This window comes from Plecotus auritus (genome assembly GCF_963455305.1).
Source record: "Plecotus auritus genome assembly, chromosome: 3".
Lineage (NCBI taxonomy): Eukaryota > Metazoa > Chordata > Mammalia > Chiroptera > Vespertilionidae > Plecotus > Plecotus auritus.
In genome coordinates this window covers 25362158-25387814 of record NC_137772.1, presented here as the reverse complement: position 1 = coordinate 25387814, position 25657 = coordinate 25362158, and the positions used below count along the sequence as shown (strand labels likewise).

The following is a 25657-nucleotide window of genomic DNA, read 5'->3' as shown; positions in this document are numbered from 1 at the left end:
CTTTGTCTTCTTTAATCCTCACGGCCCCTCCTCTGGTTCACCCTTGGCTGTGCTGGCATGGCACAGAGCATTAAATGGTAGCAGCACAATTTTAGAAGGTTTGCCCTACCACCACCACCACTAGACGCATACAGAAAATGCCTCCACCATCAGAAACTATTAAAGTAAGCTATATTGCTTTATTTGATGCTAAGGTAAGCCCAAAACTGTGGCATGCAAGTCTGAAATGAGTTTAATCATTATAATATTTCTATTATATGGATTTACTATTCATCTTAAAAGAAAATTACTGCTTTGACAATTACTAAAATCTTTACTTTTGACTTTGCCCTGGCCCCTGAGTTCTTTTATTCAAACACTGTGATTCTGCATTCTCTGAGGTCTTTGCTGAAAACACTACACTTTTTCCCCAAGACATTCTCTTCAGGTACAGCACCATACCAAAGAAGAGGTGCTCCCCACATGGTTCATTTACACTGGGATAAATAGAACAACAAAGAAATACGGCTCTGATCCCATTTACTAACTAGTGGGAATCTCTAAGTTGAAAGCTAAAAACATTTTATGGGGCGGGGGAGAGGGGAATGGAATTGTGTCATGCTGCTGAGGTTTTCAAGCCTTAAACATCTTACAATAATATAAAACAATCCTATATAATAAAAGCCTAATATGCAAATCAACTGAACGGGGAACTCCGGTCAGCAGGGTGCGGGGCTGGCGAACGGGGGGGCCCCAGATCAGCCAAGGCGGGTGCCAGCAGGCAGAGGGAGGGGAGGCGATTGGGGGGCGGTGGAGGCTTGATCGGGGGGTGGGGCCGGAGCTGCCCCCTGATGGTCAGTGCACTACCACAGGGGAGTGTTGCTCAGCCACAAGCCGGGCTGATGGCTGGCGAGCGCAGGGGCGGTGACGGGAGCCTCTCCTGCCTCTGCAGCAGTACTAGGGATGTCCGACTGCGGCTTAGAGTGGGCCTAAGATGTCAGTCGGACATCCTCCAAAGGCTCTCAAGGGCTCCCAGACTGCGAGAGGGCTCAAGCCGGGCTGAGGGACCCCCCCCCCACCCAGTGCACGAATTTTCGTGCACCAGGCCTCTAATAAAACATAAAATTTAAGCTGTAAATCAATCAAATACAAAATCTCTATTTTTAAAAGGCTAAGCAACCGTCCTACCATTGCCCAGTAGCTATGACGCGCAATGACTACCAGGGGCAGATGCTCTGACCAGCAGCTATGACGCACACTGACCACCAGGGGGCAAACGCTCAACGCAGGAGCTGCTGAGCTGCGGTGACCTGGCAGCGGCAGTTCTTGGGTGATACACCCCGGAACCAGAGAGGAGGGAGCCTGATTCTGGGGTGCGTCACCCAAGAACCACCCTTTCGCAATCCAGAACCCCTCAGGGGATGTTGGAGAGCCGATTTCGGCCCAATCCCCGCAGGCCTGACCGAGTTACCCCACCTGCCAGAGGGATCCTGCTCACTCTGCAGATGCCCTTCAAGCTATGGTGCTGCCCCAGGTGCGGCCTGAGGGGAGGGATGATGGAAGGTTGGCTCCAGGGTGTGTCTGGCCAGTCTAGCCCAGTCCCGCCCTGCTGGCCACCTTCTAATTAATTTCCTTTTAATGTGCATGAATCTGTGCACTGGGGCACTAGTAAGAAAATAAAATAAAAGCATTAGCCTGGGATGTTGTAGAAGGAGCCATGTGGGTTGAACTGTTGAACCAGGTAATGTTAAAAGTCATTATTAGTCCCATTATAGTTCTAGAATATTCTAATAAAGCAATCCCTGTGGTAGGGGCAGGGAGAGGATGTTATACTAAATCCCTAGGAGACCATACTTGTAGATTCAACTGGAACACTTCAATGTATACTTAATGGGTTATACATCTAACACAAAGCCTTAGAATAGAAAAATCTAAGGCTTAGATTTTAATAAGATCTCCTTCTACATCTTACATCTGTAGTCTAACACATTCCAATAAATATACCATAACAACTAAACAATATATACCAACAATATACCATATCAATGGTCGAATTACAAATCTCAAACACCAAAGTTACATTAAAAACACTTAACGGGCAAAAGTTAAAAGTCTATGTTTGTACTTACAGTAAATGATTCCACAATTCTCTCATTCTTCCCTAACTTCCTTTTGTCATAACTCCTCATAGCTTTTAGTCAATAAAGAATCAAGTACATTAACAGACCAATCACATCATTTCCATTTTGCAAAAGAGACAAATAGCCAGCCCACAGCAGTCTATCCCTAAAGTCTTGCCTGGGGGCCTACACTAATGGCACCCAGCACACACAGTTCATTTGCTAATCAATCAGGTTGAGCCTTGCTGCTTTTTTTTAAGTCATCTTGCCAAATTAATTAAACTTTATTATTTTTTACCAAAATTTCTGAAAGTGTGGATCTAAGTCAGCAAACTTTTCTGTTAGGTTTTTCTGGCCATTGGATCTCTGTTCCAAGTACTCAACCTTGCTATTGTAGTATGAAAGCAGCCACAGACAACATCTAAATGAGTAAATGTGGCTGCATTCCAACAAAACTTTATTTATAGGCCCTAAAATTTGAATTTCATATAATTTACACACATCCCAAAATATTTTTTTCTAAATATTTAATGTAAAAACACTTCTTAGCTCTTGAGTAGAAAATAATAGGCAATAGCAGGTGGCAGGCCAGATTTGGTCTTTGATCTACAGTTTGATGATTCCAGATCTAAACTACCAAAATTGTGTCAACAAACAACTCCCCATTCCCTACAAGGCCTCCAGCAGTAAATATCTGAGATGATCCTGTCCTCTTTTCTTCTATTCTGGAGGCCACTGTGTATCTTTGAAAAATCTAGGCCTCTAAGTAATACATCAAACAGGGAAGACTTAACTACTGGTACTTGTTTCAAGGCCGCAGCACAGCGTCGGCATGCATTAAGATTCTCTTTCTTAAAGCAGAGTAACTATCTGTAAATAAAGGTGGATGTGGCCCTGGCTGGTTTGGCTCAGTGGATAGAGTGTCGGTCCGCAGACTGAAGGGTTCTGGGTCCGGTTCCAGTCAAGGGCGCATACCTTGGTTACAGGCTCAATCCCTGGCCCTAGTCGTGGCACAGTGTAGGAGGCAGCCAATCGATGTGTCTCTCTCTCACTGATGTTTCTCTCTCTCTGTCTCTCCTCCTCCCTTCCACTTTCTCTAAAAATCAATGGAAAATCCTTCGAGTGAGGATTAACAACAACAAAAAAAGGTGGATGTATAGTGGGGGAGGTCTCAGTAGCAGAGCACAACCAATACAGCTTTGATGGTCTAAAAAAACACTGGACAAAACCAGGCCATAAGCATTGCCCCCCTCTCCCCTGCCCCCAAAAAAGGTGGAACTCAGATTGTATCTTTCAAAAGTCCTTTCCTAGGTGATGTCTCCTCACTGATACATCTCCCAGCAGAGAAAGTGCAGGAAGAGCAGCAGCTTAAACACCCTTCATGGGGGAAAGCAAACAGACAGAAAACACAGAACTATCAGTGCAAACATTATAGCCACCACTCTGGTATTTTCAAGAAACCTCTTTGGCTATAGTTTTAGCCAAACCTAGAAAGTTAATCTGAAACCGGTTTCTATTTGTGGCTTAAAAAAAAAACCAGCACAGCCTCATCCACTGTTAATTTCTAGAATGGCATACAACTCTGTCTTAAGAAGAGATACTATAGAGTTCCGATACTATCAGTCTCTAAAAACCTTCTAATAAAGATAATATTAACTTCAAAATAGATATAGATGTTTCCCTGAGTTCAAAGAATTAAGTGGAGATTGGGGTGGGGGCCACGGGTATGGTATGGGATATAGCCCACACATCTGAAGACCATTATATACCAGGAAGCCAGGATCTTTTACATGTTAGTGCCAGCTCCTGACTAACTCATAAATCATCCCTCCAAAAAATACAGGCTTATATAATCTACGCCTGTTGTCCCACTATGTAGAACCCCAGAAATACTAAAAACTAACTTTGTCAGGAGCCAAATAATCAACAATTTGGGGAGAAGGAATCATTCAGGCCCAGAAATTGACTTCAATTTGAAAGGACTCTCCAGGGATTTTTGCCCGCTGGTATCTTCCCTGGTCAGACCTGTGCTTTGGCTGTATTGTTACATTTACTGTGTGTGTGACAAAGGCGTCAACAGGGCTCTGGCCTAGCTCTAGATGTTGGGTAGGAGCCCTAGAAGGCAAGATACTACCAAGCCAAAGAGCAATCATCTTATTATGTAAAAACCTTAAATTGAGAGATTTCATATGCAGTGGTTGTTTCCCAGACTCTACCCCCCTCCCAAACCCTCACCACCATCACCAATCATGAACTACTCCACAGAGCTTTTCTGGTCCATGAAGGAAAACTTTTTAGAGAGTATAAGTCACCAAAACTTGTAATAATGAGTCAGTAGCACAGAAAGGACCAAACAATTGGGTCTCTATGGCTCTGGGTGCCGGGCCTGGGCCATACAGGCCACTATTCAATTAGCAAAGAATTTGTCAGGATGAATCAGACTACCAGCTAATAGAATGGTGAGGAAGGGGCTGACCAAGCTGAGGGCAATTCAAAGAAGCTTTCAAAAACCAACTTAACAAGTCTTGTGAGCTTTATTTAAATGTGATGGGAAAGCTACAAAATAGTTCTTTCAGGCTTTCAAATCTCCCTTCTGATCTGCCAATCTTGAGAGAAGAAAAAGAAGGTTCTGAGAACAAGTGGCATCTTCAGGCACTGAGAGTGCTACAAATACAAAGCAAAGCATGCACACAAATTCTCCCATGCAGTCTTGCCTGTTCCCATGCAGGCTCTGTCTAAAACCATGGTAAAAGCAGCTGGGGGTGCCCTGGCCAGTTTGGCTCAGTGGAGAGAGCGGCAGCCCACGGACTGTAGGGTCCTGGGTTGGATTCCAGTTAAGGGCACTTGCCTGGGTTGCAGGCTTGATCCCCAGCAGGGGGCGTGCAGGAGGCAGCCAATCATTGATTCCCTCTCATCATTGATGTTTCTCTCCTCCCCCCCCCCCCCCCCCCCGCCTCACCCTTCCTCTCTGAAATCAATAAAAATATATTTTTTAGCCGAAACCGGTTTGGCTCAGTGGATAGAGCGTCGGCCTGAGGACTGAAGGGTCCCGGGTTCGATTCCGGTCAGGGGCATGTACCTTGGTTGCGGGCACATCCTCAGTGGGAGGTGTGCAGGAGGCAGCTGATCGATGTTTCTCTCTCATCGATGTTTCTAGCTCTCTATCCCTCTCCCTTCCTCTCTGTGAAATATCAATAAAATATATTTAAAAAAAAAAAGTGCTAAAAAATATATATATATATATATATATATATATATATTTTTTTTTTTAAAAGCAGCTGGGGTGAGTGGAGGGTATTTTCAGTTCTCAGAAGGGGAAGCACATGATCAGTTGCCACCTGCACGCCCTACACTGGGGATCCGGCCCGCAACCTGGGCATGTTCCCTGACCAGGAACCGAATTGTGACCTCCTGGTTCATAGGTTGATGCTCAACCACTGAGCCATGCTGGCTGGGCCAGCTAACCTTTTTAAAAGAAAGTCAAGCACAGTTCCTCTGTGCTCAAAGCCCTCTGTTGTGAGTTGACCTGGATTCCCTAAAAAGATGTGCTAAAGCCCTAACTCCCAGTGTTTGCTAACAGTATCTTTGCAGATGTAACCAAGTTACGACGAGGTCATACTGGATTAGGATGGTCCCTAAACCCAATGACTGGTATCCTTGTAAGTATGCCATGTGAAGACACAGATAAGTAGAGAGAAGAAGGCCATGTAATGAAGGAGGCAGAGACTGTAATAAGCCAAGGAACACTAAGAATTGCTGGCAACCACCAGAAGCTAGAAGAGACAAGGAAGAATTCTTCCCTAGGACTTTTGGAGGGGGCATGTCACTGCTGACCTTGATTTTGGACTTCTAGCCTCCAGAACTGTCAGAGAATACATTCCTGTTGTTTAAGCCACACAGTTTGTGGCCCTTTCTCAAGGCAGCACTAGGCCGCTAACACATCCTCCAATGGCTTCCTATCTCACTCAGAAAGAAAATCGCAGCATCATTACAATATGATCCATACCGCCCCTTACCTGGTTGACTTCAGCAACTACTGCTCTCTGCCTCGTCACTCCACTCCAGCCACACTGTCTCCCCTTCACTGGTCCTCAAACATGAGGCCACACTGCCACCCTCCCACCACGGGCCCCACTCTGTCAAGGCTGGCCCTGTCTCAGACCTTTGCAGATGCCATTCCCTTTGCTGGAAGGGTTCTCTCCCCAGGAATCTGCAAGACTGTTCCCTCAATTTTTCTTCAAGGCTCTGCTAAGTCTCCTTAATCATTAAACCTCCATCTAATTACCCTTCAGCATCTCCTACCCCCACGCTGTATACCCTATGCCTCCTTCCTCCACTTCACTTTTATCTCCATAATACTTAAGACAAGCTGACGTGTATATTTCACTTAGCCTTTAAAAGGTCCATGGCCCTCTGTAGTGTTAGAGGGTGAGAGCAGAACTTTTTCACTGCTGAATCACAGTGCACTCTACTGAGCAGATAAATGAATTCTATCAAGACAGGTGAAATTTTACTCCAAACTGGCTGTGTGACAAAAAAGATTTCTACTAATTAAGTGGAACAGCAGAAGCTTTTGTAGATGAAGGGCTGGCTCACCACCATTCCTGTGTGAGGAAGAGCAATTTTGAAACAGCCTCGTAAGATTCCTCCTTATCTACAAAATGTCAACTCTCACCTATAATTTTTGTCTCCAGCCACACCCTGTAGAAAGCTACTTAGCCTGGGAAATTTGTGAAGTCAAATCTAAACCTGCGTTCACCACTGCATTCCTCTACACACATTTTTGTTTTTTTAGGAGTTGAGGGGAAGGGCCCAGCAGGAAGGTTTGATGATGACAATCTCATACTACAAATGTACAAACTACTTGGGGAAGAAAGCCTCTCAGACTAACAGGATCCTAAAAAACAAACATTTCAAATAAACCGGGAGCTTTATAACAGCACTTACACAATGATGAGACAATCCAAATCTTTTTTTTAATGGCCCTATATCAATACTTTTCCTTCCCTCATTTACATTTTCAAAACTTTAAAACAAAAGAGGCAGACAATGAAAGTCTTTCCTTACCTTGGGTTTTGGCCACAGGTCCTGCTAATCCGAGGGATGAATCACAGCAGTCCTTGAGAGGTGTCTTGACCGGTGTTTCAACTTCAGGTGTCTCAAAATTACCTTCAGAATCCGAGCTGCCAAGGGGGAAAAATGAGGAATTACCACTTTCAACGGTATTTCCGACAGCCTTTATAATCTATCAAACGGCTAACGTCCAGGATTTTTGCCTAACGTTACAACCCACTGGTCCTCAGCACGGAATGGCCACGGGCGATGCTGCGGGTTTTGCAGCAGGGCCCTCCGCGGGCTTGTCTGGCATCCCGTCTCCCTGAATTCGCCACCATCCTTCGGGGCTTTTCTCCAGCACCATTTATTTTGATGTCCTCCTTCCCTCTGACACCCAGGAGTAAAAGCTCTTTTCAACAGACTCCTTTTCTCACAAGAGCCCTTTCCCAGAGCCTTAAAAATTAAGATTGCCCCTTACCCCTAAAAAATTAAGCCAGTTCTCGCCACGATGCCTTTTTCTCTGGCAGGCCTCTCTCTACCTGTTTTAACTCACTCGGCCCGAGGCGGAGGATGCTGTCACCTGCCTTCTGCAATCACACGAGTGACAGCACAGCAGAGACCACCATTTCTCACCAGCTGCCAGGGGCCTGTCATCACGCGACCTTCTTTACCAAGACCGCATTTTGGGGACACAGTGGGATCACCGGGTGTGATCCATGACACTGTGAGCGTGTGTGCGCGCGCGCGTAGGGCCGGGGGCCGGGAGATCGAAGCTTAGAGAAGGTGACTGAGGCAGGGGGGGTGCGGAGAGACTGCAGATTCTGGGTTAGGTTCAGAAAGCTCACACTGAAAAGGGAGAAGGAAAATACACGGGAGGACAGGGCATCTTGAACTTCCGAGTGCACAGCGGGGACCTGGTTACAGGCAGGAACGTAGCATTGCCATGAATATGGTTACGCGGGTGGGCGACCACACACACGCACACAGAGTGAGCCAACCACAGATGGATGGGTGGATGAATGGATGGGTGGATGGCAGCACGTTTGCATCTCGGCAGGGATGCGTGTACTTGCCTGAAACTCAAGGATTTGGTCTCAGCTTGCGAGTCCTCCTCCTCGGGGTCGCCCTCGGGCCCTCCGGCCTCGTCGTCTCCGGCGCCCCCGCCGCGTACCGCGGACCACGTCCATTTCGCCCACTGCACGGGGGACAGGATCTGCCAAGGGCTGAACGCCATGAGCGCGGATCCTCCGGCTCCAGCTCCTAAGAGTAGGGGAACGGGAGAGCCTTTTTTCCCTTTCAAAATGGAGGGAACCGGTGACAGGCGCCGTTAAGCGTTTCCAGCGGAGGCGCGGATGTGGTTAAACGAGCGCCGTCGGGGCCGGGGTGGAAGCGCTTCCTCTTGGCCGGCAGGCAGCGTCGCTTCCTCCTAGTCCTCCTTCCCAAATGGGGCAGCCGCGGCGCCCCCCTGCGCCCGGCGACTCCCTCCGGGAAGATGCTTGTCCTGGGGCCTCCTCAGGGCCCCGCGACACCGGGAAGGTCGGGTACTCCGGGGCTCCGGCTCCCAGGTCCCGCTTCCCCGCCGGCGCGGTGCGCATCAGCTGCCGGGGGAGCCGCGCCCCAGGAGCCGCCCCCTCGGACCGTACTACTTGCGCGCGCGCGGGGGGGGGCGGCGGCGGCCGCAGCGCTTTGATGTCTGCAGCGCGCCCACCGGACACCCCCGCCGCGGCGCCACGCTGGTCGCGTCCGGACTGCGGGCAGGGGGCTTCCCGTCTGCGCCTGGGGGCTGCGGGCGGAGGACCCCGGCACCCAAAGGGCTCCGTCAGCGTCAGGAACTGGGAAGATCCATTTTTCTGGGTCCGCGCACGCCGGTCCTTCCCCTCCTTCCCTTTTTATTTTTATATTTTCATCTCGCTACTGTGACTTAAGGGCGTTGCTGATGATGGATCGCACAGAAGTTAAGCCCCTTATCAAAAAAACTTTGAGGCCGCTGTTGGCTGGCGTTTTCCCTCCCTGATACTGACAGCGTGGAAGATTTCAGCCTGTTCACCTTCAACCCTATCACCCCCAGGATTTGGATAATCCGTCAGCAATGCTGCAAGCGTAGCCAAGGACTGGAAACTTAGATGCTTTTGTCCCTCCCCAAACCGCACTCGTGGACGCTTTGTGGCCAGGTCTTGGGTAAAGGGTGCCGGATTACCCTGTGAAATTATAGCCTGATCGGTTTCCCATCCTCCTTTTGAGGCGTTCTTTTCATAACTTCCAAGTGTTTGCTTTCTGACTTCGCTTGCTGCTCCAGAGTATGCCAATGGGCCGAGCGAAGGCAGCCTTCAAAATTAAAACCCTCTTAATGTTTGAAGGCAGAACTCTCCGAGGGCTTCTTCGTTTTCCATTTAGGGATGGCTCCTCACCAGTGCTCCCTCAGACACCAGGCTCTTGTACTGTTATAATTTCCCAGGGTTATGGTGCATCTGTGAGGTGGTTGCAGGTTCCCACAGAGAGAGCAGCTCCAGAACTTAGGAACAAATCTTTGTTGATGAATCATGACTGTTTAAGCAAAAATAATGCAAGATGGGGCATGGCAGGTTGCCTCACCGTAACAGAAGGGCAGGGGTTTGCCCGAAGTCTAGATGAAAGGGTTGGGGGTGTCAGGATGGGTATAGAATTTATCCAGCGTCTTCCCGGGGATAAACACAACTGTCATGAGTGTTCTGGAGACTATGAAGATGTGAAGTAAGCAGGAGTCTTTTTTTTTTTTTTTTAGGTTCACATGAATATACCACAACACTATCCAACTGTATTTTTAGGTTTATGGTACACCACATAAACCTTTCGATTATAAGGTTCCCCAGGTTCCTGTATTTAACACAAGTGTTTTGCTGCCTGGAAATAACAGTATCCCATGTAAATGAGTAACTGGCACAGCCTAGGTCCTGTTCATTCTTCCTCCTGAATAGTTCTCAAATTTTTAAATTACTCAGCAATGTCTCCCAACTGGTTCTACCATGGGTTTTTCTTATCCGGGTCACTGCCTGGCTGATCTGTGACTTGTACTCTAGTCTTGCTGCTTCTGCCACTCCACATTCCCGGCCTTTTGTATTCCTAGCCATAATTGGTAGAGAATTGGTTCAGATCCTTCACTATGTCCAAGAATCATCTGGGGCACTTCTTTAAAAGCACAAATTCAAAATGCTGGCAGGATCTGGAAAAGTCTGTATTTTACCAAGTGTCCTGGGGAATTTCACAGGATTAATTTTGGGGAAAATGACTAGTTTGAAACAACTGATTGCTTTCTCCGGAACAATCTCCCTTTTGCCTGCAGTTTTACACAGTCCTCCCCGCTTCCTCTACCTTCAGCTCTCTGACCTTGACTGCCTGAACTTCCGCACCGGTTCTGGGAAAGCATGCTGATTTCTTCAACCTTTTTACCATCTCTATTCCCCAAACATCCAGAAAGACTTACTGTGGCCCTTAGGTAGTTTTGAAAGGAGGCACTATAAATAGTTATACCAGGACAACAGACATAAACCAGGGCATCCCAGGGTGTAAGGTCACTCTACACTTAGCATACTATATATAATATATTTGTTTACTTCTCTGTCCCACTTCTGCACCATAAGCTTTAAATGGCAGGGACCAACCACATTGGATTTATGATTCAGTTTTGTTTCCCCAGAAATTAGGATGGCCACACATTCCGTAAGTGTTTAATAAATGTGCAGAAAAGGAATATTCTAGTTTACTAATAGACATATGAGTTTGGCTAGGGTGACAAATTCCTAAAACCTGACTTCTCCTGAAGAAATCAAGGTTTTGAACCAGCACAGAACAGAACCTGGGACAAGTGATGGCCCCACTAAGATAAAGCCTGGCCTATACAGCAGTTTCTTGAAACTGGAGACGCAAATGCTCAGTGTCTGAAAAAAATCACTCCTCTGCAAGCTCCTGCACTCAATGTGGACAGCAATAAAGTAACTGCTCCATAGCTCAAATTGATTTTATTGTCTAGAAGTACAAATAAGGAGACTAACTGATATGTGAATGTTCTTGTAATTCTGGGAAAGTGGGCAATGTTTGACAACAGGCATTCTAACCAAAGTAAACTATCATTTTGCTGCTACGTCCTCAACTTCATGGGACGAAATGTCTGCAAATACATGACCATAAGCACAGAAAGGACCCCATCTGTTCTCTTCCTTCCTCTGCTTCCTGCCCTTCACAGAAGCTCTGGATCAACACACCATGAAAATCTAAAAGGTCACTCCCTTGAAACACACGACAATGGTAGCCAGGCCAGGAACAGACTTGGCAGCTAATGCATGCTCCGGAAGGATCTGGGAAATGGGTCTTTGAGGTAAAAATATATATATATGAGTAAGTCAGTTCAAATAGGCACACAACTATCCATTTAGCAGCATAACTACTGTGAGAACGCCTGTGGGAACATGGCAGGAGGTGAGGGGCAGAGGCAGGACGGGGCCTAGTTGGGAAGGATCCTGTACACCTGTTAAGGAGTCTGAACTGGATCCTGTAGTGGGGGGAGCAAACACAAGTACCTACCTTTTTAATATAAGGGAGTGACAAGGCCGGGGTGGTAGCTGTGCTACTTGGAAAACACTGCCTCGGCTAAGAGGCAGCCCTACCCAGTTCCTGGTGCTCAGTGTTGCCACTGAACAACTTTCCAAGAGAAACCAAAATCGTGGTTTCATAAAAACGCTCCAATCTTTAAAGTTCTCACCTATTTAAGTTGTTTGAAACTTTGTGGACGCCACCATGGTGCATGACAAACAAAAGCCATCTACCTGTGCGCCTGAGTGGTCCACGGAGCCTGGACGGACGGAGTAAAGTCATCGGGCTTTGAGCAAGTAACATTTCATTTAGAAACTCATTCTGGCAGCAACCTGGGGGCTCTGAAACTGCTGCTTTCCCTGCTCCCAGACCGCCTAGAGAAGGGGACAGCTTCTCCCCAGAGGGCAAAGGAAGCAAATCTGGGATGAGTGTCCTTATCTTTCTTTCACTGCATTTGCTCACTAAGTGTCAGTGCTGTAAGCAAGCCAAGCACCATGGGAACACTTTAAAATGGAAGGAAAAGCCTCCTGCTGAGAAAATGGCGTCCCGACAGCCAGCCTGTGAAATGAGAAGGCATCTGTGAGATGATGTGGAGGGAGTGAAGGAGGCAAGGAGGGAGTATAGGGTCAGGATGACACTAAGGAGTCACAGAGATAAAACAGCCACTGAGATACCAGAAAGGTCAGGCAGACAGACAAACCAGTCAACTTATCTGTATTTTCTAACAACTTAAGAATTTGATGAGCAAAAGACACATTTACTTCAACTGAGATTAACTGTCCGATTGATGAGGTAACCGAAGTCACTGGGCAGCTTTGAAGGTATGAGAATAATTGAAAAGCACTGGCTGGTACGAAATTGAAATGACCAATGGCAACCAGGATGATGTGCCTCTATGGAACCTCCATGGACCATCTCCCACTCCCCCACCCAGCTTTTCGAAAGCCATCTCTTCGCTGCATGAAGTTCCCAAGACGTGGTGGGGCACTCCCTGCCTGTGGTTCCTCCATCAACCTGATCACTGAATGTCTTCTCCCACTCACCAAGCTAAACGCCCTCAATCCTTAGCTTTTTTTCTCCTGAATATTTAAATGAAAGTCTCTAAGACGTAATGATAATAGGACCTTCTATGGCCCAGCGAGTGTTGCTCAGTGGTTGACCGTCAACCTATGAACCAAGAGGTCACGGTTCGATTCCCAATCAGGGCACATGCCCTGGTTGCAGCTCAGTTCCCAGAAGGAGGTGTGCTAGAGGCAACCAATCATTGATTCTCTCTTATTGATGTTGCACTCTTTCCCTCTCCCTTCATCTCTGAAATCAATAAAAATATACTTTTTAAAAGTAGTACCTTATATCAATAAAGTTTCATTTGACCTCTATAATCATTCTCTCATGTAGCAGGGCATGTTTTCTCATTCTCAATTTGCTGGCTGAACCAGAAAGGGCGACCACCTGCCAGGAGTCACACAGCTATTTAACACCACAGCTGAATCTAGAACCTGGCCTTCTGCCTTTCAGTACCCTCTGCACCAGGGGTCCTCAAACTTTTTAAACAGGGGGCCAGTTCACTATCCCTCAGACCATTGGAGGGCCGGACTATAGTTTTTTAAAAAAAAAAAAACAACTATGAACAAATTCCTATACGCACTGCGGTCCCGGGACGAGTCGGCTGCTAAGCAGGACAGGCAGCGGCACCCGGCGGGCCGGATAAACGTCCTCGGTGGGCCGCATGTGGCCCGCGGGCCGTAGTTTGAGGACCCCTGTTCTGCACTATATCAAACTGCAGGAAAGCAGAATACCCCGGAGCAAGTGATTCCATTGGTTAGACATTCCTTGAAAATTGTTGCTGCTACTACAGTCCTGCTTCCTGCTTATGTGGTACCAGCTGCAAAATCACAACTAGGATACCTCCCTCCCTCAGTGGAAAACAGGCATTGTCAATAGGAAGCCTGCTTTCCTTACCTACCTCGGTTAACTAGGCAAGGGCATGCTGATGTCTGTGCAAGACAACTGACAATAACAGCATCTGACCATATTCCACCGTGTTAACATTACAGTCTTAACCTTGCAAGATCTGATGTTATCCCCTATAGAATCTTCACTCCACTACCTAAACACACCCAAATCAGGGACTTTGTACTACACGTTTACATTGAAAATTATAAAGAGAACCTCCTAATTTTTAAAAGAGAAAAGCCAGATTTGTGTCCATAGCTAATCAGTACTCTTTCAAAGTGCCAGAAAGAGTAAAATGAACCAGATTGCATCCATTAAAGACTTGGCCAACGACACCTTGACTTTGGACTTCCAACCTCCAGATCTGTGAGAAAATAAATTTCATTTTTTAAGTCAAAATAATGATAATAATAAATAAATAAATAAATAAATAAATTAATTAATTAATTAATAAAGACTTGGCCCAGCTTCCCACCTGGGGCCTGCTCAAAGACCTTTGTTCAGGTTTTTCTCTGGTGAACAACTCTTGTCAGATACACCCTCGAATCTATTTTGTTCTGTATCAAAAAGTAAAGTTTTATTTCCCCAGAAAGTATGCCATTTAACTTATGTCACAATGAAACCTATAGCAGAACTGCCACATAGCAGAATTATATTGTGTCAGCCTTCAGAGAAGTCGGGGGGGGGGGGGGCATATATTTTATGATGTTTACACTAAACTGGTATTGTTTTAGAGCCACTTTATGAGGTTCTCTCTATTCCCATCAAATATCATGACGATATGTTTACTGACTTGATAAGAAAATTCATGATAGTTCTCTACCCTGGAGTGTAAGAGTATTAGAGAAACAGTTGTTGAGGACAAAAGATATAAACAGAATTAGTCGGTCTGCCCATTCTACGTGAAGAAAATAACCCTAACATTATTCATCATTCTTCCCACCAACTACCGCAAATCTGAAGTTGAAAACAAGCAAACCAAAAACAAACACAAAAGATCCACCCCGAGCAATGAACAATCTTTAAATTTAGAAATACCTTCTATTCCAGTAGATATAAGTTTGGTTTTTCCTGCCAAACAACATTGCAGTTACAGAGCCAGTCAAACAGGTCTCTCCTCTGGTAAAAATAACTGTTAAGGATTTAGCACATTTTGTTTTCTCTGTTGAGCTTACATTCCTTTTCAGCCCACTAGGTAATGAGAAAAGTGAGCCCTCCTAGATATGGAAAGCCTCAGACGGGAACCCTTTCTAACTTGCTTATGAATTTCAGTTTCTAACAATGAATATTATTCCACATTGGAGAGGTCTACTTTACTTCATTTACCTGGCTTCTGGGGTGGTGGAATCTAAGGCTTGAGTTAAAGAGGTTGAAGGAATTCAAGAACTGGAAACAGAATAATATTCCTTATCTTGCAGCCATTTTATTCCCTCTCCTCTACCCTGCCTCCAAAATAAAATAAAATGTCTCTGGAAGACTAGAGGAACATCGATCACATGGCCCAGATTTTCTGAGATCATCCTGATAGCCGATATTCTACCCACTATCCCCGTAAGTGCATGTCCCATAGCCAATGTGTGAAACACGATCACTAAGAAGTTAGGAGATGACGGATCGAGAGGACACTTGGAAAGGGCAGCAGGGATTCACTGACAGGAGGATGTAAGGAGAAGTGTCCACCAGGAGAAAGAATAAAACCACAGAAAGATTTCCAAAATAACTGAGACACCCCCTCTGCCTCAATCCTCACTCTGGGGCGTTGGGGGCATTTCATTACTGTAACTCGTGTGTTTGTGACAAATAATCTGCCTGTGTTTCTAGAAGATAAAAAGATGGGAAACTAGGAAGCAAATTCCATGACATGATACGCAGCCTTCTGTGACTTCCAGCTTCCATCTGTTTAGAGTGAAAGATTAACTGCCATTTTTTGGTTCTGAAACTACATGTGAGTGAAAATGGAAGGAAATATGTCCTTTTAGTTCTCTGTTATAGTACAAAGTGGGGAGACGGGAAACCTGTTTCCTTTGTGTCTGTTTTAAAACTCCCAATATTAAAACATCAGTCATTTACTCACCAATAAGTATAAGCTAACCCAACTAGCTGAATAAATGCATCAGATATCACACTGTTCCTAGTTAGCAAAACTAAATATTGTAAAGATGGCGGCAGTACTGCACCATTAATTTATAGGTCTAATGCAAGTTTCATTCAAAATTCTTAGGGGATTTTTCTTAGGATTTGTCAATATTTAAAAATCAAGGATGGGATTAGGTCTACAAGATATTGACACATTTATGCAAAAATAGGCATATCATCCTAAGAAAACAGCCCATCAGCAGATGAGTGGATTAGAAAACTATGGTACATCTACACAATGGAATACTACGCTGCTATAAAAAAGAAGGAATTCTTATCATTTGCAGCAGCATGGATGGACCTGGAGAGTATTATGCTAAGTGAAATAAGCCAGTTAGTGAAAGAAAAATAACACATGATCTCGTTTATGGATAATAAAGAACATTATAACCTGATGAACAAAAAGATAGATACAGAGGCAAAGAAGAATCGAACAGACTGTCAAATTATAGTGGGAAGGCTGTGTGTGCGTGTGTGGGGGGGGTATATAAGCATAACCAATGGACGCAAGACACTGGGGGAGGGGGAGGGTGGTGAGGGCATGTGCCAGGGGCTAGGGGAGGCCAGGGGAAGGTAAATGGGGGGGTGAGGGGGGGAAGGAAACATGTACTACTATTTTTAATACTTTAAACAATAAAAAAATAAATAAAAATAATAACATACACACACAAAATAGGCATATCCTGTTTTGTAAAACAGAAGAGAAAGCCCAGAAAAAGACCTTATAAGATACAAGAATTTGCCCTGACCGGTTTGGCTCAGTGGATAAAGCATCGGCCTGCGGACTGAAGGGTCCTAGGTTCCATCCCGGTCAAGGGCATGTACCTTGGTTGCAGGCACATCCCCAGAGGGGGGTGTGCAGGAGGCAGCTGATCGATGTTTCTCTCTCATCAATGTTTCTAACTCTCTCTCCCTCTCCCTTCCTCTCTGTAAAAAATCAATAAAATATATTTTTTTTAAAAAAAGATACAGGAATTTATCATATGACTTTTTAAATGTTACAATGCATTTGGGAAGGAAAGATTATTTAATAAAATGGTTGAAGAATAACTGGGTGTGTGAATGGAAAGGGGGCTATGTATTAAACCTGACAAGCTCAGTGACAGAAAGCAATCATACAGGCTGAACTGATCCCAAATTCCTAACTGGGCAGTTATGGCAGGTAGTCAAATCCAAGGCCTATAGTTTCCTTAGCAAAGGTCAAATCTTTACCTTAAGCGAGCCTTGTCTATTCTTATGCATCTAGGATACCATACCTTTGAAAGTTTAGAATGATTTTTGTTGTTGTTGTTAATTCTCACCTGAGGATATTTTTTCCATTGCTTTTCAAAGAGAGTTGAAGAGAGGGAGGGAGGGAGAGAGAGAAAAACATCGATGTGAGAGAGACACATTGACTGGTTGCCTCCTGCAAGTGCCCCGACCAGGGGCAGGAGCAAACACACAACTGAGGTACCTGCCCATGACCAGGAATCAAACCCACACCGTTCTGTGGGCAGGCCAGTGCTCTAACCACTGAGAGCATCACTGGTGAAGGCTAGAATAATTTTCTTTTCCAGACGCCTGAAAGGCACAACTGAAGGCACCAGAGCACAAGACCTCCAGAGCGGGAGACCATGAAACTCTTTATCTTGCTGCCTGTACACCATCTCCATTGACTGTAAATGTTAACTATCCTCTACCCACCAATGTAAAAAAAAATGTGTTTCTCCATTTTGCTTTTTATCCAATCCTAGAGATTTCCCCTTTGCTTTCTTCCACCCCCGCTTAATCTGCCACCAATGGAGTTCATGTAATCTGCAGAAAAAGAACTGCAGAATTGCCATTCTCTGGAGCATTTTCTCAATCCGTTGAGACCTTGCTTCCAGTCATGTTCTCAAAATGTTGGCTCAAATGAAGTCTTATAAACATTTTCTATAGGTTTGGATGTTCGTTCATCAACGGTTGGCAATGGGGAAAAAGATCAAGTTAAAATAAACCCTTAGCTCAGAGTTTATACTAAGAAAAATTCCAGATGGATTAGATGGCTAAATAGTAAAAATCAAACCATGGGCAGAAAACATTCTAGAAGCAACAGAATCTGTCAAAGCTCTGTTGGAAGGATAACTGTCCATACTTTGAAGTAATTAATGAAATCACACACAAAATAAAGACTGCAGATTTGGCTACATAAGAAGAGTAAGTTTTTAAATGTTTGCCTTCAAATTAAGGGGCAAATCAACAGGCTGTGGAAAATAGCAGCTGAGATTGTTCTATCCTAAGGAACTCATGAAAACTTGCCCTAGCCAGTTTGGTTCAGTGGAGAAAATGTCGGCCTGTAGCCTGAAGGGTCCTGGGTTCGATTCCGGTCAAAGGCATGTACCTTGGTTGCATGCTCCATCCTGGCCCAGGCCCTGATAAGGGCCTGTGCAGGAGGCAACCAATCAATGTGTCTCTTTCACATTGATGTTTCTCTCTGTCTTTCCCTCTCTCTAAAAAATCAATGGAAAAATACCCTTGGGTGAGGATTAAAAAACAACAACAACAACAACAACAACCAAAAAACCAGTCCCATCATCCATACCCCAACAGAGAAGTGAATAATTGCAATCAGGGGTTCCTGATCTGGGTTAGCAAAGAAGGATCTCAGAAGATCATAACCTCCTTGAAATTAGATGCACAATTATGTATGTGTGCATATTCGCATCCATCTCTCCACCTCCTCTTCCCTACATACAAAATCCACTCCAAGAATAATGCTTTAGGCTGATAAAAGATTAATTTTCTAATCTGAAAGTGGAACAAGCAGAAGATTCTCTTTTTTCTAACAGTCACAAGGAAGTTCTAAATGAAGGGGCTCTTACACAGAGAACCCAGACCTGCCAGAAATTAATACAAGCAGCAGCAAGCAAGCTTGGGTGACATGCAGCGAGTGGAAAGGAAAGGAATGTCTAGTGGTCAACCTGTGAATCTAATTTAAGTGACCTGCTGTTGTCTAAAATGCCCACCCATTTTATTCAGAGGCATGTGCCTGGAGAGCCATAAAAATGGGAGCTCTTTTTAAGATAAATCCTAAAGAACCTCATGAGCACAATGCTAGGGCCCCTCTGGAGACCTCGGAGGGGACCTAGGCAAGTGAGGGATCCTGAACTTTACGCTCCATTAGCTTCACGGTAAATTCAGCCTGAGCCTGGCCCAGAGGGCAAGTGAGACCCCTCTGTCTCAGGAGCAGTGCAGCTGGCTTTAACTTGGTAAGTGAGGGCAGGGGTCACACTGACCTCTTCTATCTTTTTAGAGAGGAAATGAAAAATGTTAACCGCTGGAAACTTGATAAAATTATCAAAAGATACCTCCTCCATGAATTGTGAAACAGAACTCATAGCTCTATTCCTTTGTACCGGTGAATACACACACTCACACACACACACACACACACACACACACACACACACACACTTTAAGATACAAAAGAAAAACTACAATGCTCCTTTAGCCCTGTGTGCCTTCTGTACCCTCATCCTTTGAATTTCCACAAGACCACCAAGGGTAGAGTCTAAATCCCCCTACACCCATTATTTCCTTATTTCTTCCAGGGAAAGAACCCCCTGAGTTTTTTTGGGTTTTTTTAATATATGTATTTTATTGATTTTTTACAGAGAGGAAGGGAGAGGGATATAGAGTTAGAAACATCGATGAGAGAGAAACATCGACCAGCTGCCTCCCACACACCCGCCACTGGGGATGTGCCCACAACCAAGGCACATGCCCCTGACTGGAATCGAACCCGGGACCCTTCAGTCCAAAGGCGGTCGCTCTATCCACTGAGCCAAACCGGTCAGGGCAGAACCCCCTGAGTTTTTGCTGGACACATGGCCACCCAGCTGGAGCCATATTTCCCAACTAGATCCTTTCTCTGCGGCTAGGTGTGGCCTTGTGACTCAGTTCTGACCTGTGGGATGTGAGCCAATGGTACATGCAACTTTGGGGCAATGTCTTTAAAAAGAAAACTGCTTGTCTCGCACTCTCCTTCCCCCATCCCATAGGCCGGGGGTGAGCCAGCTTCTGTTGTGCGGATGAGGATGAAGGGGTGCAGAATGTGCCACCCCAAAGTGTGCCACTGTGGCATGTGGATTACTTTGAACTAAAGTCAATCAAGACCAAGGAGACTTAAGGAAAACATTTACCTCTTCCTTAACTACCTGTAGGGCACCTGTCTCAAAAAGAGACCTATTATATGAGATGAATGTCTAATTACCAAATATCTGCTCATCTATCTTCCTGTGAGTTACCCTCCTTTCCTTTGAAGTCCCAGACCCTATCCCATTCCTTAGGGATGGCATATAAGCCTCAATTTGCCTGACTACCTTTGGATCTCATATTTTTATGCATATCCCATATAAACAAAATTAAATTTGTTTTTCTCTTGTTGATTTGTAGTATGTTACTAGACCAGCCTAAGAATCTGGGAGGGAATAAGGGAAAATTTGTCCTCCCCTACAAGGACCACACTTGGGAGATGGTGAAGCAGCAAGACAAATGGGGCCAGGCCAGGCTGACCTGGTGGAGCAGAATAGCCTGCTGACTAACCACCAACTGATGACTATTCAGTGAAAGAGAGATAAAAGCCTATCTTCTTTGCACTATTGTACCGTTAGGTCTCTTTGTTGCAGCATTAACTATATAACTTTTTGGGGAGCGTTTCAGCATCTAAATTCCCTGAGGTGATGATATAGGAAGAACCTGCCCTAATTTCATTCCACATCATTGTGAGGATTATATTTGGTTTCCTTCAAAAATTCATCTTATATCTCAGTGGTGTCCTTTTCCTAAAGCCAAAATTCCCCCAACCATGAGACTCAAACCTGCTATGTGGATGAGGTGGTCTAACTGTTATGGCCATAACTAGCTAGCCTATTAATATTAATAAAGAAAAGGAAGCAAAGGGAAGGCGGACCTTATAAGCATGGTCGTCTGGGCAGCTTCACCAGGAAGCTACAGCTTTATGCTCCCCAGGTGTCCACTCCCTGCAGATCACTGGGGGAAGGGATCAAACAAAGGGGGAAATGAGCACAGGAGCAGTGAAGTCAGGACAATGTAGGGAAGGTGCTTGCCTGTCAGTCTAGCCTGGGGCACAATGGATTGCCTAGAAGGGTGGAGCCACTGCCAGCCTGCGAACTCTTGGAAGGTTAAAATCCCCACACAGAGTTCTCTCTCTCTCCTGCTTGCTCATTCTTGCAATCTCTTGTTCATGACCTGCACTCACCCATGTGCTAGCCTGCCATGTGGCCTTAAGCAGCCACCTGGTCCATGACATGTGGACCCCATGTGCAACAGACTACAGCTGGGAACACAAGCTAAGCTGGCCAGATGCTGGACTGGACTGGACTTTAATATGGAACAGAAACACCCTACCGGTTTGGCTCACTGGATAGAGTGTTGGCCTGAGGACTGAAGGGTCCTGGGTTCAATCCCGGTCAAGGGCACATGCCAGGGTTGTGGACTTGATTCCCAGTGGAGGGTGTGCAGGAGGCAGCCATTGGTTAATCTCACTCATCATTGATGTTTCTCTCTCTCTCCCTCTCCCTTCCTCTCTGAAGTCAATAAAAATATGTATTAAAAAATATGGAACAGAAACTCTGGGCAGTAGCCTTAATCCTGGCCCTACTGGAGACAAGATTGGACTTTTTCCATGGTGGGATGGGACCTTGGTGGGGAACTCCATTAATTTTACATACCAATAAAACTTTTCCACGAAAACCCATCCTCCCGTGGAGGCCTCAGGAAATTCTTTTCCCCGAGGCACCCTAAGTACTCCACTTCCACCAATAATATAACTGTTAGACAGACATGAGCAGAGCAAGGATGATGGGCCAGATACAGAAACTCACCAGGGCAGAAAGCCCCAGATGCCCAGAAGGGGCAAAATTGGGAAAACATGAGCCTCACCCCCAGGGTAATCTATCCTCCCCTAGCGCAGTAGTCGGCAAACTGCGGCTTGCGAGCCACATGCAGCTCGTGAGCCGCGGTTTGCCGCTCTGTTGGCTAATGAGTTTGCCGACCACTGGGATAGGGGCTTAATCACAAGGAACAACAACAGCCTGTAATTATTGGAATTGTAAGTCTAGGTCAGTGGTCGGCAAACTCATTAGTCAACAGAGCCGCAGTTTGCTGACCACTGCCCTAGCGTATCACTGGTTAGGCGATTTAGACCCCCTGACCTTTTCCTCCCTAAAGATAATATCTAGGCCTCAGCTGTATTTCAGGTCCAGGCCCAGAAAAGCAGAAAAACCAGACAAGTGACACTGTGGCTGCCTCAGGACCATGACTAATGACCCCCCTCACACACACCAACCAATCAGTGCAGACCATGACGGGGGGAGGGGGGAGAAGGAGGGGCACACCTGAAGAGCTGATGAATATTCTATTGAGAACCTCCCCCAACATCTCCCCTAAGATTTCCACTTGCAAGAGAGAGATAAATACACTTAGGACAAAGGACCCAGTGTGCCCTCTCCCTCCAAGGAGTATGCCCATGCCATTCCCTCCCCCTCCTCTTCCCCCACAGGCACCTCTAAGGGACCCCATGAGACTTGCAACCAGGGGAGCAATGGGCAGCAGCAGCTCATCTAGGACTAACACCCTGACTTGTCTCCAAGGCCCCGTTTTGTCTCACTTCGCAGTGAGCCAAAGCAGCCCAGCCTAGGCTCTGCCCTTCCTTGTTTCACTGTCCTAAGTGTATTTTTGCTGCCTTCATGGACCCAATACCCTTTGGCTCAGTGCTGTGTAGCCCTTCCCTTTGGGCAGCCCCATCCTCTACCCCCTTTTCCTTACATACATTCAACTTTTCTTGACTCACAGTCTGAGGTGGCCATTTAGCCTGCCCGCACATCACTGGCTTTAATCTTTCAATAACTCTCCTGAAAACAAGCCCACATTTCTCCCTTTTGAAATGTCTTCAGGTGTAATACTGCCTTTCTGGAAATGAGGCGGTTGCATCTTTAAAGATGATAGGTGTGGGCAAAAAAGCTGAATGGCACAGGGAGCCAACACTTAGGGGCCCACAAAGGCCAAGTCTTCCAGGCAGAACGGATTTGGACATTATAGGAAGAATATTATCTTCTTTGGGGAGAAAATAGTATGATTTTATAAGTCCAGAAATGCTGTATAATAAGTGAGTACTTTCCCAATTCAAAGGCTAAAATAACAACTGACCCACATTCTATAAATGAATTCATCATTATTGTTCTTTGGTTTTAATGCTAACCGGTGTTAGTGATCATTTCTAGCACTTACCCACAAAGTATGTTTTTAGAAGTTTTCTTATTGACTCCTAATTCACCAAGTTATTTTGCTGTATTATAGAACTACTATATGCAAGGTTTTCCTTACTGCTCTTCTCAATACCTCATCATGTATGACATTGAAGGGGACTAAAGTTTTGCCACCCTAGAGCTACTCTTTCGGTTGTTGATTTTAAGTGATTATTAGGAAATAAAAGATGCAGAAAGAATGTTTGACCCTCCTTGCCTGCCCAAGAGATTCAGATGGAAAGGACATCTTCAGACGTTCACCTTAGCCTAGTTTGAATTGAGTATGGTGGCTGGGAGAGCTCCAGGAAGGGGCCTGGTAGCTACATCACCCCTTGTGTCCCATTGAAGCAAGAACTTGCCCTCCATGTGTGTTCTGCTCTTCCTCAATTACCTCTAAATCGCCCATTTTCTCTCTTGACACCTAAAATCCCACCCCCACTCCTTTGCCCAAAATGACATATATACCCAATTTTGCTTCACTATCTTTGGAATTTTCATGCTTATGTGAATTCCCCATGTGCGTGTGTTAATCGGTCTCTGTTAACTTGATTATTAGCTCAACTAGAAGAACTTAGAAGATGGGAGGAAAAGTATTTTTTTAGCCCCACAGTATAGTAATAGAATATGTGTTTTCTATTTCCTTTGGCCAATGTGAATATTTCTCTCTTTTCTGTGTCCAGCATGGCTAGAGAGCGGTCCGTTCCTGAGTAGGGACTGCTGAGGATTGAGAAAATAAAGAGACAGACACAGAGATGGAAGGAAAAAGCTGGGGCCGGGTGGGACCACTGTCCTCTGACAGGGACAGGGACAGGGACCCAGAGCCCATACAGTGTGTTTAATTTATACAGCAAAAACCAGGAAGTTTTACTAAAGGTCAAGACAAAGGAGATTATGTGCATTCTGGGGTGGGCCCGAGTCGTATTCATTCCTGGTGCTTGGCTAAATTTAAATAACAAAACCCACCCCCTGGCACCTGGGCTGAAGGTCAAGCTGACAATACACACCTCTGGCAAAGCTGTGTTTCCTGGACGTGGCTTTGCCAATGCCACTGGATTCAGCTGACAATAATTAAAGAAATGCCCGTGTGCCTTCCCAGGCCAAGGCATAGATAGTACTGAGTAGAATGTATTTGTTTTAAATTGTTTTCTGAACAAGTAATGTCACTGACTCCAAACCTAAGCATCAACCCCAGATCTCACAGACCAGAGGAATTTTTACTTGGAATGGACCTCTGCCAGAGATCGCTGGGCCCAGTATCCTGGTTTTCCGATGGGCAGATGAGTTCCTGAGTCATTAAGCATAGCCTGGAGAGCGCTCAGCACCAAAGCTTGCACTAGGACTCATGACTCTTGGATGGGAAGCATGAATTCTAGCTTTCTCCCCAACCCTGAAGGATATGCACACTCGGCATGGGTAAGAAAGATGTGTGGATGAAAAGGGGCCACATGCTAACCTGACAAGCTCAGGGAAAGCCTGTGTGGTGGCCTTGAAAAATCAGAGACTTAAGTAACCACAAAGGATGGCCTGAAATGAAAACTTTAAATTAAAAAGCATTTTATGGCGAGTAGTCATGTCCTAGGCCGGCATCTTCCCTAACAAAGGTCAATCTTTACCTTAACTGAGCCTATTATCTTTTTGCATCTATGATTGGAATGTCTCAAATAAACTCACAAAAATTCTTCACAGGTTTAAATGTTTCTTACTTAACAGACACAACTCTCCCCACCCAATTGACCTCATTTTAAAAAGGCAACAGGAACTATTTGATAAAGCAAAGAATTCTTCTGTATAAAAATAACATCGTGGTTTGTTTTTAAAATATTTTAGTCCTGGCCTGGCAGTCAGTTGGTTAAAGTGTCGACCCACTGCACCAATGTTGCAGGTTCAATTCCTAGTCCGGACACATACAAGAATCAAACAATAAATGCATAAATAAGTGGAACAACGACTCTCTCCCTTTCTTTCTCTCTCTCTCTCTCTCTCTCTCTCTCTCTCTCTCTCTCTCTCTCTCATAATAATAATAATAAATAAAACTTTAAAACGATTTTAAGCCCTAGCTGGTTTGGCTCAGTGGATAGAGCATTGGCCTATGGACTGAAGGATCCTGGGCTCGATCCCCAGTGTGGGGCACGCAGGAGGCATGTCGTGGCTCCTGGTGCACGGGTGGGAAAGTAACTCAGGCCTAACTAAACAGTCCGTCCCCTCCACCAGCAACCCCCCATCCCTCCCACCTGAGAACACTTGGTTCAGCACAGGGCACAAGCATCCTATGTGTTTCCTGATAATCTCTCTACACTTTTAACCACCACCCCTCCCATTTTCTGTAACAAATCTGGGGCCTTCTGGCAGGATCCTGAGGAAGGCGTAGCGTCCTCAGGGAGGGAGACAGATGAAAAGCTGCCACAGGAGCCACTGCAGAAGCGGCCTCTACGTAGCTAACTGCAGCGCATCCAGCAGGCTCCCCGGGGTCAGGCAGAGTCCGCCCAGCGGTATCAGTGGACAGTATATGCAGAAACGTGCCTCTGCACTGGGATTAGCCAACATGATGGGCACTTTCAT

General features: G+C 45.5%; 1 protein-coding gene across 16 annotated transcripts in view; it reads right to left on the bottom strand.

Annotated features, from left to right (window-relative positions):
* The window catches only part of TACC1 (transforming acidic coiled-coil containing protein 1), a 106452-nt gene that overhangs the window by 40012 nt on the left and 40783 nt on the right, over positions 1–25657 (bottom strand). For 6 of the 16 annotated variants that reach the window (XM_080660900.1, XM_080660905.1, XM_080660901.1 and 3 more), the window contains 2 exons: positions 8228–8414; positions 7167–7282 (listed from right to left, as the gene is read on the bottom strand). The exons of 1 other annotated variant lie outside the window; for it this stretch is intronic. In XM_080660900.1, the coding sequence (XP_080517026.1) occupies positions 7167–7282; positions 8228–8388 (277 nt within the window). In that variant the 5' untranslated portion in view covers positions 8389–8414. Of the gene's footprint in view, positions 1–7166; positions 7283–8227; positions 8751–25657 lie in introns of those variants that run through there. 9 more of the 16 variants (XM_080660894.1, XM_080660895.1, XM_080660902.1 and 6 more) reach the window with 5 other exon arrangements.